The sequence below is a fragment of the Penaeus japonicus genome, unplaced genomic scaffold (genome assembly GCF_977035675.1).
Source record: "Penaeus japonicus unplaced genomic scaffold, GWHDUDI00000001_assembly GWHDUDI00000021, whole genome shotgun sequence".
Taxonomy (NCBI): domain Eukaryota; kingdom Metazoa; phylum Arthropoda; class Malacostraca; order Decapoda; family Penaeidae; genus Penaeus; species Penaeus japonicus.
In genome coordinates this window covers 8,415,182-8,427,403 of record NW_028234423.1, presented here as the reverse complement: position 1 = coordinate 8,427,403, position 12,222 = coordinate 8,415,182, and the positions used below count along the sequence as shown (strand labels likewise).

General features: G+C 36.2%; 2 protein-coding genes across 5 annotated transcripts; one reads left to right on the top strand and one right to left on the bottom strand.

Moving 5' to 3' along the window:
• Nucleotides 1–964: 964 nt before the first annotated feature.
• Nucleotides 965–3,464, bottom strand: LOC122264842 (techylectin-5A-like). 2 transcript variants are annotated; one of them, XM_086548626.1, is made up of 3 exons: nt 3,392–3,464; nt 1,597–2,210; nt 965–1,406 (listed from the first exon to the last, which is right to left on the bottom strand). In XM_086548626.1, exons 2-3 carry the CDS (start codon nt 2,196–2,198, stop codon nt 1,241–1,243), a joined length of 768 nt encoding a protein of 255 aa, XP_086404752.1. In that variant the 5' UTR covers nt 2,199–2,210; nt 3,392–3,464; the 3' UTR covers nt 965–1,240. The 2 variants fall into 2 exon arrangements, with proteins under 2 accessions (XP_086404752.1, XP_086404753.1); XM_086548627.1 differs by having other exon boundaries at nt 3,399–3,423.
• Nucleotides 3,465–7,250: 3,786 nt separating this feature from the next.
• LOC147469437 (techylectin-5A-like) lies at nt 7,251–9,518 on the top strand. Of its 3 annotated transcripts, none has more exons than XM_086548629.1 (3): nt 7,251–7,383; nt 8,513–9,126; nt 9,317–9,518. In XM_086548629.1, the coding sequence occupies exons 2-3, from the start codon at nt 8,525–8,527 to the stop codon at nt 9,480–9,482; spliced, it is 768 nt and encodes a 255-aa protein (XP_086404755.1). In that variant the 5' UTR covers nt 7,251–7,383; nt 8,513–8,524; the 3' UTR covers nt 9,483–9,518. The 3 variants fall into 3 exon arrangements, with proteins under 3 accessions (XP_086404755.1, XP_086404754.1, XP_086404756.1); XM_086548628.1 differs by having other exon boundaries at nt 7,288–7,390; XM_086548630.1 differs by lacking the exon at nt 7,251–7,383 and adding an exon at nt 7,464–7,486.
• Nucleotides 9,519–12,222: the final 2,704 nt, after the last annotated feature.

Sequence of the window (12,222 nt, the reverse complement as noted above, 5' to 3'; positions counted from 1 at the left end):
TGTCCCAATAATTCCAGAATAAATGACTATTAAACAATGTGAAGAAAGTAATGATGATGATAAAATGATAATAATAATGATAATGATGATGATGATTATGATGACGATAATGATGACGATTACGATGATGATTATGATGATGATAATGGTTATGATAATGGAAATGATAATGGTAATGATGATGATGATGTTGATGGTAACGATGATGGTAATGATAATGATAATGATAATATAACGATAATGGTAAGGATAATGAGGATGATTAAGATACTAATAAATGTAACAACAATAATGAGGCTAATATTAATACTGATAATAACAATAATGATAATGATAATAACAATAATAACAATCATATCGATATGATACTAATGATAATACTGATAATCGTATGAGCAATAATGATGATAGTAGTAACAGTAGTAGTAATAATGATAATAATATTATTAATACTCACTGGATCAAAGAACAAGGAATCATCAAAGGAAAAAAAAAGAGAATGAGAGAAAGAGAAAGAAGTAGAGAGAGAGAGAGAGAGAGAGAGAAAGGGAAAGAAGAAATCGCGAGAAAATAAGATGAGAGATTAATGCGGAATCGTTGTCTTACTTAGACTCAGAAATAATTGCAACATAATCACAACGACCGCTACAGCTGATGAGAGTAATTCTCAAGCCAATACACATGAAAAGAATTAAATAAATTTGTTAAACCTCTTTCTCTTCTTCCATGTGGGATTCTCCTCAAATTTCTTATTGTTTTCTATGATCTTCATTATCCTTATTTTTCTTATCTTTTTCAAGTTTTGCATTTTTTATCATTATTTGTGTAGCATGCCGTAGCAATTTACGTTATGTGAATCAGTCTAGTATCTGCAATGTAGTTGTAAGTGGCTTTATAATATAAATGCACTATGGCTTATATATCGTTTACAGTGTACTCGTTTGTAAGGAATGCAATAAAGAACTTTGAAATGTCTAATCAATTATACTATTAACTCTTGTGAATCTAATTTACAAATATTAGTGATCATATGTATTTTCTTGTAAACATTCTGTTACAATAAGGTGTTTAGTGCTTAATAAAGTCAATGAACTGAAATTTGAACAAATGAACACACCAATAAAACAAAAGCTAATCATTAATAAGTAACAGAAAATGGGACTTCTTCACAATTTCCTTTCGTTATCTTGAACCACACTTTTTTTTTTTTCTTTTTTCTTTTTTACAGTCGATGAGCCTGTTAGAATTTGGGCTTGATCTTCATGGTGACTGTCTTCAGGGAGTAGTAGTATCCATGCCAATTCTTCCAGTTGACGCCATTCCCATAAGACTTGTGCTCTCCCCAGAGATACAAGCCATTGAGATTGCTCGAGTGGCATTTGCTGTACCACCAAGCGCCCTTGAACCTGGGAGAGATGAGATGATGATGTGAAGTATTTGTTCTGGATTTTTGGTTACTTATACAATGTAAAAATGGCATGAGCAAAAATACAAAGACGATGACAAAAGCAACGGTAATTATTATCATAACGACAACAACAATGAGAAAAACTAAAACTAAAAGCATGATAAAATAATTACATGTAAAATACTTACTTTTCTGCGCAATTTTGATCATGGATGTCCTGGTCATGATCCTTGGTAGAGAACATAAATCCGTTGTGGTTAGAGAAGGAGTTTTTGGCATTGCCACTGTGGGACTTGACTTCGAGCTTGTACGATGCAGCCCCGTCGTGCACGTAGAAGAAGTCGTACTTGGCCCAGCGGGACTCGCCCTCGAAGTCGGCCAGGTCGAAGCGGATCTGGTTGAGGCTCTGACTAGTGAGTGCGTGGATGTGGTCGAGGCCGAGCCAGTAGTCCTTAGCGACGTTGCCGAAGCCGAGGACGTACTCGGTCCACGTTCGGAAGAAGTCTTCCTGGTCCTCGTAGTCGTCGCGTCGTTGAATGACCGTCCAGCCTCCGCCGTCGGTCGTCATGTCACACCACACGCGCACTGGCCGCTCGGGACAGCAGTCGTACGGGTAGATGACGTAGACGCCGTCGACGCTGCAGACGTGGCTCTGGTGCAGCTCGTGGCAATTCCGATAGCGACGGCTGAGTGGTGGGACGCTCGCCAGGACGGTCTCGTTACTCCAGAAGGCTTCGGCCGTCGCCATCACGTGCAGGACCAGCAGGCCCAGTTTGGCAGTTGTGGACATCGCGATGGGAGTCTGAGGAAGGAGGGCAGTGGATGGCCAGCCGTAGGCTGTGTCTAGTTCACGCCAAAATGAAAGTACAATGAACAATCTTACAAACATGTGTAATGTAGATGGTCGTTTGTAGACATATTGAACTATATTCATAGTAAAACGCACATTCTCACTCTTTCCCTCTCGTTCTCATTCTGTCTTTATGTATTCCTCATTTTTTCATTTACTCCAACTAAATCTTTCTCTGTCTCTCCTACTCTCACTTTCCCTCACCCAGTCTCTTTCTCACTCTCGTTCTTTTTCTGTACATATGTATATATATGTATATATGTATGTATATTTATTATATATATATATATATATATATATATATATATATATATATATATATATGTATGTATGTACATATGTATCATTATATATATATATATATATATTAGTATATATGTATATATATTATATATATGTATATATGTCTATATCTATATCTATCTATCTGTATATATATGTATATATATACATATATATGTATATATGTCTACATCTATATCTATATATCCATCTATCTTTCTATATGTATATATATACATATATATGTATATCATTCCCTCACTTCCTGGCTTTCATTCACTCTTGCTCTCTACTGTAGAACTGCACTGACTAAGAGGCTCAAAGGTGATCAGCCACAATAGTGAAGTTATGGGAAATAGTAGTGGAAGCTAAGCTGAGAGAAGAGGTGAATCTGTGAAGAGCAATGTGGCAATCTGTAAGGACAGAGCAGTCCAGATGCGTCTTTGGGACTATTGAAAAAGCTAGAAGGAGTCGTGCGTTCTTGGATTTAGAGAAAGCTTATAACAGGGTGCTGAGAGCGTTGTGGTATATTATGAGGTACTGGTGAATGGCAGAGAGATATGTGAAAATGGTAGAGCATGTTTGAGAATAGTGTGACAGGTGTGAGATTTGAGATACGAATAACGGATGTTATTATATATCAGGAGAAAGATGCTGAGGGTGAATGCACCAGTTAGAGAAGAGAAGGGCTAAAGAGAAAGCAAATGGATGTTGAAGATATAAACATCTCTAAAAATAACACTCAGATTATTCACCAGAAATATAAATACGATTCTTAACTCCTAGAATTCGAGACGTAAAAATCCCAATCCCAAGAACCTCCTACACAAGTAAATAATGTCACCCCTTACCGCTTACCGAGACTTGTATCTCTTGGCCTGCGTCTCTGCGTCTGGGTCTTTATATCCTTCCTTCTTCACTTCTGCCGTCACTTCGCGCATGCGCAGATTGTGGGCCTTCACGATGATGTGCTCTGTTAATAGGCCTTTCGACATGTGTGCGCTAATGAATTCTTATCGTCAGTTAATTATATCCATTTTGATACCTTCATCCAATATCGCGAATGCAACCATGAATATATTATAGCAAATGTAAGCACCACAGATCACAAAATGGAAAGATATATATGTCCACTGACTAGGTTCATGTATTAAGCCATAGTAATAATGATAATAATAACGATGATGATGGCGGTGGTAATAATGATTAGGATAATAGTAATCACAATAATGATGATAATAATAATAATGGAAATGATGATGATGATCAAAACCGCACCAAGAAGGGTAATGTTAGTAACAACAGTGAAATAAGTGACGATTGAAATGCTGATAATGACTTTTGAAATATTGATGTATAAATTGATGTCAATGATATGATCAATGTAATGGTATTGATAAGATAAAGAATAAACACTAAATAATAACACCAACAACTGCGACGATACCACCGACAATTCTCATCATTACACAGGATGGTATTAGCTAACTATATATATTGTTATATATATATATATATATATATATATATATATATATATATATAATGTATATATATAGACATATATATGTATGTATATGATTATATACATATTTGCATAAATGAATAAATAAATAAATAAAGGAATGAATATAAACACACACACACACACACACACACATATATATATATATATATATATATATATATATATACATATATGTGTGTGTGTGTGAGGGTGGGTGTGTATCTATTTATTTATCTATTTATTTATGTGTTTGTGTGTGTAAATGTCTATATCCATTAACTAAATAAATTTAATGATGCATCGTGTGAGTTCGCGCTTACCTGCATGTATGCATGTGAGCGCATGTGTATGCATTCATGCAGCTAACGCAATAAATACCGCTTGAGTGCGTGGCAACGCGTTCGACCAATAGATTCAAAGAGCTCACGAGTGCGCCGCGCGGATAAGGATAATCAGTGCAGGAGGATTGACTACTTGGTTGCACGCAAAACAACAACGGAAGTAGAGCAAATCACACATGTAACCAATGCTATCACAGCATACAAAAAGTAACAAAAACGGATAATCAGGAAGCAGCAGCTCGATTTCTTCAATGGCATAATTGCTCTCAGCATCTGTGAGGTGGCAGCTACTGCATTGAACTAGATTCCAGGACTTGTCCTCTTGCTGTAGCACGAGTACGTATCCTAAGCAAAACTTCTTTGATGCATCTGTAGTGTTGTTGGGCGGTCGGGATTGAAATGAGCCAGGATTGATGGGCTACATAATGCTCGTTTTACATCGGCGAAGGCAGCATCATGTTCAGGCATTGTGTTTTTGGGCTAAGTAATGGTCATATTGGGTCTACTTTATGGGCCACTATCGCGCTGAACTCAGCCAACTGATTGACAAGGCCCATGAATGACATATGACTCCATCTGCTGTAGCTGTATATCCACAGATGTTTGCAGAAGGTTGACTTATATACATTCAGCATTATGTTGTTTCTCCTTCAATGTAAGAGAATATCATACACATGGTGTAATTGCTGTTAGTAGCCTTGGTCCCAGGTCAAGATGTCGTTCATTTGTTTGATGAAGTTTGGGATGCCATCCAGCGCTTCATCTGTACGTCTGCAGAATTCATCACCTGAAGATTTGAGGCCCATGGGAGTCCTAAGATATCTGTATCTTCCATATCGTGTTATGAAACATAGGTAGTCTTTTGACTCAGGGTCAACCTTTAACTGCCAATACCCTTGTCACCGTTATTCCCATGACAGGTACCATGGGAGCACACCAATCTGTGATTAGCATCTGGGGATACATATATATGCATGATTGGACCACTCATTTCTTTTATTAGTTGGTTCTTAATGTCGGTTTTGTTGGTTAGCATGCCAGTGAACATCTTCAGGAACATCTGACGCTCCACTTCTGGAGCCACAGTAGTTGAACGAATGGACGGGTCTGCCTAAATCTTGCCATCTACTGGAGGTGAAGCACGAGGATGGTAACAGCATTAAGCAGAATCAGGAAGTCTTCTGACACTATTTCAAAAGCCTTCAAATGGTTCGGAGATTGTAGTGGGTCTCGGAGATTGGCCACGATATTTACAACATTGATTATTCCACATCGACTATAATGGTGCCGATAGCTTATACTTTGGATCCATTTGCTGTTTCAATCCTGACGTCTGGGCTTGGTAGCTTGATATATATTTTATCAATCCCAAGAACCTCTAAGTGTCTATTAGCGATAACGGTAATTTCGGCTCCGCTATCAGGAATGAAGGATATTTTCCTACCTTCTCCTTGTATTTTAGATGAAACTTTGACCCTTTCATAATATCCCTTGTTGAAAAGTGTGCATATGTTTTTCTCCGTGTCGGGCAATTTTGCATTCTTTGATCAATTGTCTGATGTTTTGTAGAACTGTCACAGAAGTAATAGCTTTCATTTTTGCCTATTATTTTCTTTGTATCTTGTATCTTGTTTGCTTTTGTTTCAGCTCCTCCCTGTTTATCCTGTTTGAATCCACGTTTTTGTTCTTTTTGCTTTTTGTATGCTGTGATAGCATTGGTTACATGTGTGATTTGCTCTACTTCCGTTGTTGTTTTGCGTGCAACCAAGTAGTCAATCCTCCTGCACTGATTATCCTTATCCGCGCGGCGCACTCGTGAGCTCTTTGAATCTATTGGTCGAACGCGTTGCCACGCACTCAAGCGGTATTTATTGCGTTAGCTACATGAATGCATACACATGCGCTCACACGCATACATGCAGGTAAGCGCGAACTCACACGATGCATCATTAAATTTATTTAGTTAATGGATATAGACATTTACACACACAAACACATAAATAAATAGATAAATAAATAGATACACACCCACCCTCAGACACACACGTATATATATGTGTATATATATATATATATATATATATATATATATATATATATATATATATATGTGTGTGTGTGTGTGTGTGTGTGTGTGTGTGTGTGTGTGTTTATATTCATTCCTTTATTTATTTATTTATTCATTTATGCAAATATGTATATAATCATATACAATATACATATATATATATATATATATATATATATATATATATATATATATATACATATATATACATATATATATATATATATACATATATATATATATATATATATATATATATATATATATATATATATATATATATATATATATATATATGTTTAGCTAATACCATCCTGTGTAATGATGAGAATTGTCGGTGGTATCGACGCAGTTGTTGGTGTTCTTATTCAAGGTTTGTTTTTCTATTACATTGATCATATCATTGACATCAATTTATATATCAATATTTCAAAGGTTATTATCAGCATTTCCATCGTCACTGATTTCATTGTTGTTGTTACTAACATTACCCTTCTTGGTGCGGTTTTGATCATCATCATCATTTCCATTGTTGGTATTATTATTATTATCATCATTATTTTGATTACTATCACCTAATCATTATTACCACCGTCATCATCATCGTTATTATTATCATTATTACTATGGCTTAATACATGAACTCAACCAGTGGATATGTATATCTTTCCATTCTGTGATCTGTGGTGCTTACATTTGCATATATTCATAGTTGCATTCGCGATATTGGATGAAGGTATCAAAATGGATATAATTAACTGACGATAAGAATTCATTAGCGCACGCACACATGTCGAAAGGCCTATTAACAGAGCACATCATCGTGAAGGCCCACAATCTGCGCATGCGTGAAGTGACGGCAGAAGTGAAGAAGGAAGGATATAAAGACCCAGACGCAGAGACGCAGGCCAAGAGATACAAGTCTCGGTAAGCGGTAAGGGGTGACATTATTTACTTGTGTAGGAGGTTCTTGGGATTGGGATTTTTACGTCTCGAATTCTAGGAGTTAAGAATCGTATTTATATTTCTGGTGAATAATCTGAGTGTTATTTTTAGAGATGTTTATATCTTCAAAATCCATTTACTTTCTCTTTAGCCTTTCTCTTCTCTAACTGGTGCCTTCACCCTCAGCATCTTTCTCCTGATATATAATAACCACCGTTATTCGTATCTCAAATCTCACACCTGTCACACTATTCCCAAACATGCTCTACCATTTTCACATATGTCTCTGCCATTCACCAGTACCTCATAATATACCACAACGCTCTCAGCACCCTGTTATAAGTTTTCTCTAAATCCAAGAACGCACGACTCCTAACTTTTTCAATAGTCCCAAAAACGCATCTGGACTGCTCTGTCCTTACAGATTGCCACATTGCTCTTCACAGATTCACCTCTTCTCTCAGCTTAGCTTCCACTATTCTTTCCCATAACTTCACTATTGCGGCTGATCACCTTTGAGCCTCTTAGTCAGAGCAGTTCTGCAGTAGAGAGGGAGAGAGAGAGAGAGCAAGAGTGAGTGAAAGCCAGGAAGTGAGGGAATGATATACATATATATGTATATATACATATATAGATAGATAGATAGATATAGATATATATACATATATATATAATATATATATATATATACTAATATATATATATATATATATATATATATATATATATATATATATATATATATAATGATACATATGTACATACATATATATATATATATATATATAATAAATATACATACATATATACATATATATACATATGTACAGAAAAAGAACGAGAGTGAGAAAGAGACTGGGTGAGGGAAAGTTAGAGTAGGAGAGACATAGAAAGATTTAGTTAGAGTAAATGAAAAAATGAGGAATACATACAGACACGATGAGAACGAGAGTGAAAGAGTGAGAATGTGAGTTTTACTATGAATATAGTTCAATATGTCTACAAACGACCATCTACATTACACATGTTTGTAGGATTGTTCATTGTACTTTCATTTTGGCGTGAACTAGACACAGCCTACGGCTGGCCATGCACTGCCCTCCTTCCTCAGACTCCCATCGCGATGACCACAACTGCCAAACTGGGCCTGCTGGTCCTGCACGTGATGGCGACGGCCGAAGCCTTCTGGAGTAACGAGACCGTCCTGGCGAGCGTCCCACCACTCAGCCGTCGCTATCGGAATTGCCACGAGCTGCACCAGAGCCACGTCTGCAGCGTCGACGGCGTCTACGTCATCTACCCGTACGACTGCTGTCCCGAGCGGCCAGTGCGCGTGTGGTGTGACATGACGACCGACGGCGGAGGCTGGACGGTCATTCAACGACGCGACGACTACGAGGACCAGGAAGACTTCTTCCGAACGTGGACCGAGTACGTCCTCGGCTTCGGCAACGTCGCTAAGGACTACTGGCTCGGCCTCGACCATATCCACGCACTCACTAGTCAGAGCCTCAACCAGATCCGCTTCGACCTGGCCGACTTCGAGGGCAAGTCCCGCTGGGCCAAGTACGACTTCTTCTACGTGCACGATGGGGCTGCATCGTACAAGCTCGAAGTCAACTCCTACAGTGGCAATGCCGTAGACTCCTTCTCTACCCACAACGGATTTATGTTCTCTACCAAGGATCATGACCAGGACATCTATGATCAAAATTGCGCAGAAAAGTAAGTATTTTACATGTAATTATTTTATCATGCTTTTAGTTTTAGTTTTTCTCATTGTTGTTGTCGTTATGATAATCATTAACATTGCTTTTGTCATCGTTTTTGTATTTTTGCTCATGCCATTTTTACATTGTATAAGTAACCAAAAATCCAGAACAAATACTTCACATCATCATCTCATCTCTCCCAGGTTCAAGGGCGCTTGGTGGTACAAAAAACGCCACTCGAGCAATCTCAACGGCCTGTATCTCTGGGGAGAGCACAAGTCTTATGCGGATGGAGTCAACTGGAAGAAATGGCATGGATACTACTACTCCCTGAAGACAGTCACCATGAAGATCAAGCCCAAATTCTAACAGGCTCATCGACAGAAAAAAAAAAAAAAAAAACGTGTGGGTTCAAGATAACAAAGGAAATTGTAAAGTGAAGCCCCATTTCTGTTACTTATTAATGATTAGCTTTTGTTTTATTGGTGTGTTCATTTTGTTCAAATCCTTATTCATTGACTTTATTAAGCCAACTAAACACCTTACTGTAGCCAGAAATGTTTACAAAAAAAAATGCATATGATCACTAATGTTTGTAAATTAGCTTTCACAAGAGTTAATAGTATAATTTGATTAGACATTTCAACGTTCTTTATTGCATTCCTTACAACACGAGTACACTGTAAACGATATATATGCCATAGTGTATTTATATTATAAAACCACTTAACAAGTACATTGCAGATACTAGACTGATTCCGCCATAACGTAAATTTGCTACACGGCATGCTACAGAAATAATAATAAGAATAAGAGGCAAAACTTGAAAAAGAAGCTAAGAATAATAAGTTGGTAATGAAGATCATAGAAAAAATAATGACATTTGAGGAGACTATCCCACATGGAAGAAGAGAATTCGAGGGGGTTTAACAAATTTATTTAATGGGGCTTTTCATGTGTATGGGCTTGAGAATTACTCTCATCAGCTTGTGGAGCGTCGGATTTGGGGTAGGTGATTATGTTGCAATTATTTCTGTCTAAGAAAGACAACGATTCCGCATTAATCTCTCATCTTATTTTCTCGCGATTTCTTCTTTCCCTTTTTCTCTCTCTCTCTCTCTCTACTTCTTTCTCTTTCTATCATTCTCTTTTTTTTTTCCTTTGATGATTCATTGTTCTTTGATCCAGTGAGTATTAATAATATTATTATCTTTATTACTACTACTGTTACTACTATCATCATTATTGCTCATACGATTATCAGTATTATCATTAGTATCATATCGATATGATTGTTATTATTGTTATTATCATTATCATTATTGTTATTATCAGTAGTAATATTAGCCTCATTATTGTTGTTACATTTATTAGTATCTTAATCATCCTCATTATCCTTACCATTATCGTTATATTATCATTATCATTATCATTACCATCATCGTTACCATCAACATCATCATCATCATTACCATTATCATTTCCATTATCATAACCATTTTCATCATCATAATCATCATTGTAATCGTCATCATAATCGTACAGAAGTAATGGTACAGAAACTATGAAAAAACTGGATGAGACCACGAGCGCCACACTCGCTGCGCAACAAAACTGCACGCCTTCTACCCGTGTTAGAAGTTGGAGACATAGTGCGAGTACAAGACCCAAGTAACAAAAAGTGGACTATAGTAATAATAGTAGTAATAGACTGACTATTACTACAGGAATATGTTCAAATGTAGTATATCTATTTACATTTTCTCGATAAAAGGATATTACATAGTAACGTGTGGAGGAGTAAGCAAGGCTCTCGTCCGCCCCACGAGACAACACGTCTGTAAAGAAACTGTCCAGTTTGTATTTAAGGTCGAACTCCAATCTTTCAGAAAAGTTTGCTGGTTCTTTTCATTGTCGAAGAATTGGTATTTTCATTATCTGAAATTATTATTCGTCCGAAATCAGGCAATAATTCTGATTAAAACAATACACAAAGCTTTGTGTATAATCCCCCCCTCTCCTTTTCATATTGGACACTATATGTGTTTTTAATTCAGTATATGTGATTTGAAATCAGCAATTCAAATCAAAGGCAAACATCTGCAACCAATAATTTTGGCAAACTGTTTCTCATTGCTCGACTTACGAATTATGAACTAGTTCGTTAATGTCATAGAGTTGTTAGAGTATGAGATCATAGATTTCATGTCCCAATAATTCAAGAGTAGATGGCTATTAAAAAATGTGAAGAAAGTAATGATGATGATAATGATAATAATAATGATGATGATGATGATTATGATGACGATAATGATGAAGATTATAATGATGATAATGGTAATAATAATGGTAATGACAATGGTAATGGCAATGACAATGGTAATGGTAATGATGATGATGATGATGGTAATGAATGTAACAACAATAATGAGGCTAATATTACTACTGATAATAACAATAATGATAATGATAATAACAATAATAGCAAGTATATCGATATGATACTAATAATAATACTGATAATCGTAAGAACAATAATGATGATAGTAGTAACAGTAGTAGTAATAATGATAGTAGTATGGTTAATACTCACTGGATCAAAGAACAATGAATCATCAAAGGAAAAGAAAAAAAGAGAATGAGAGAGTGAGAGAAAGAGAAAGAAGTAGAGAGAGAGAGAGAGAAAGGGAAAGAAGAAATCGCGAGAAAATAAGATGAGAGATTAATGCGGAATCGTTGTCTTTCTTAGACACAGAAATAATTGCAACATAATCACAACGACCGCTACAGCTGATGAGAGTAATTCTCAAGGCAATACACATGAAAAGAATTAAATAAATTTGCTAAACGTCTTTCTCTTCTTCCATGTGGGATTCTCCTCAAATGTCATTTTTTTCTATGATCTTCATTACCCTTATTATTCTTATCTTCTTTTTCAAGTTTTGCCTTTTTTTATTATTATTATTTTTGTAGCATGTCGTAGCAATTTACGTTATGTGAATCAGTCTAGTATCTGCAATGTACTTGTAAGTGGCTTTATAATATAAATACACTATGGCTTATATATCGTTTACAGTGTACTCGTTTGTAAGGAATGCAATAAAGAACG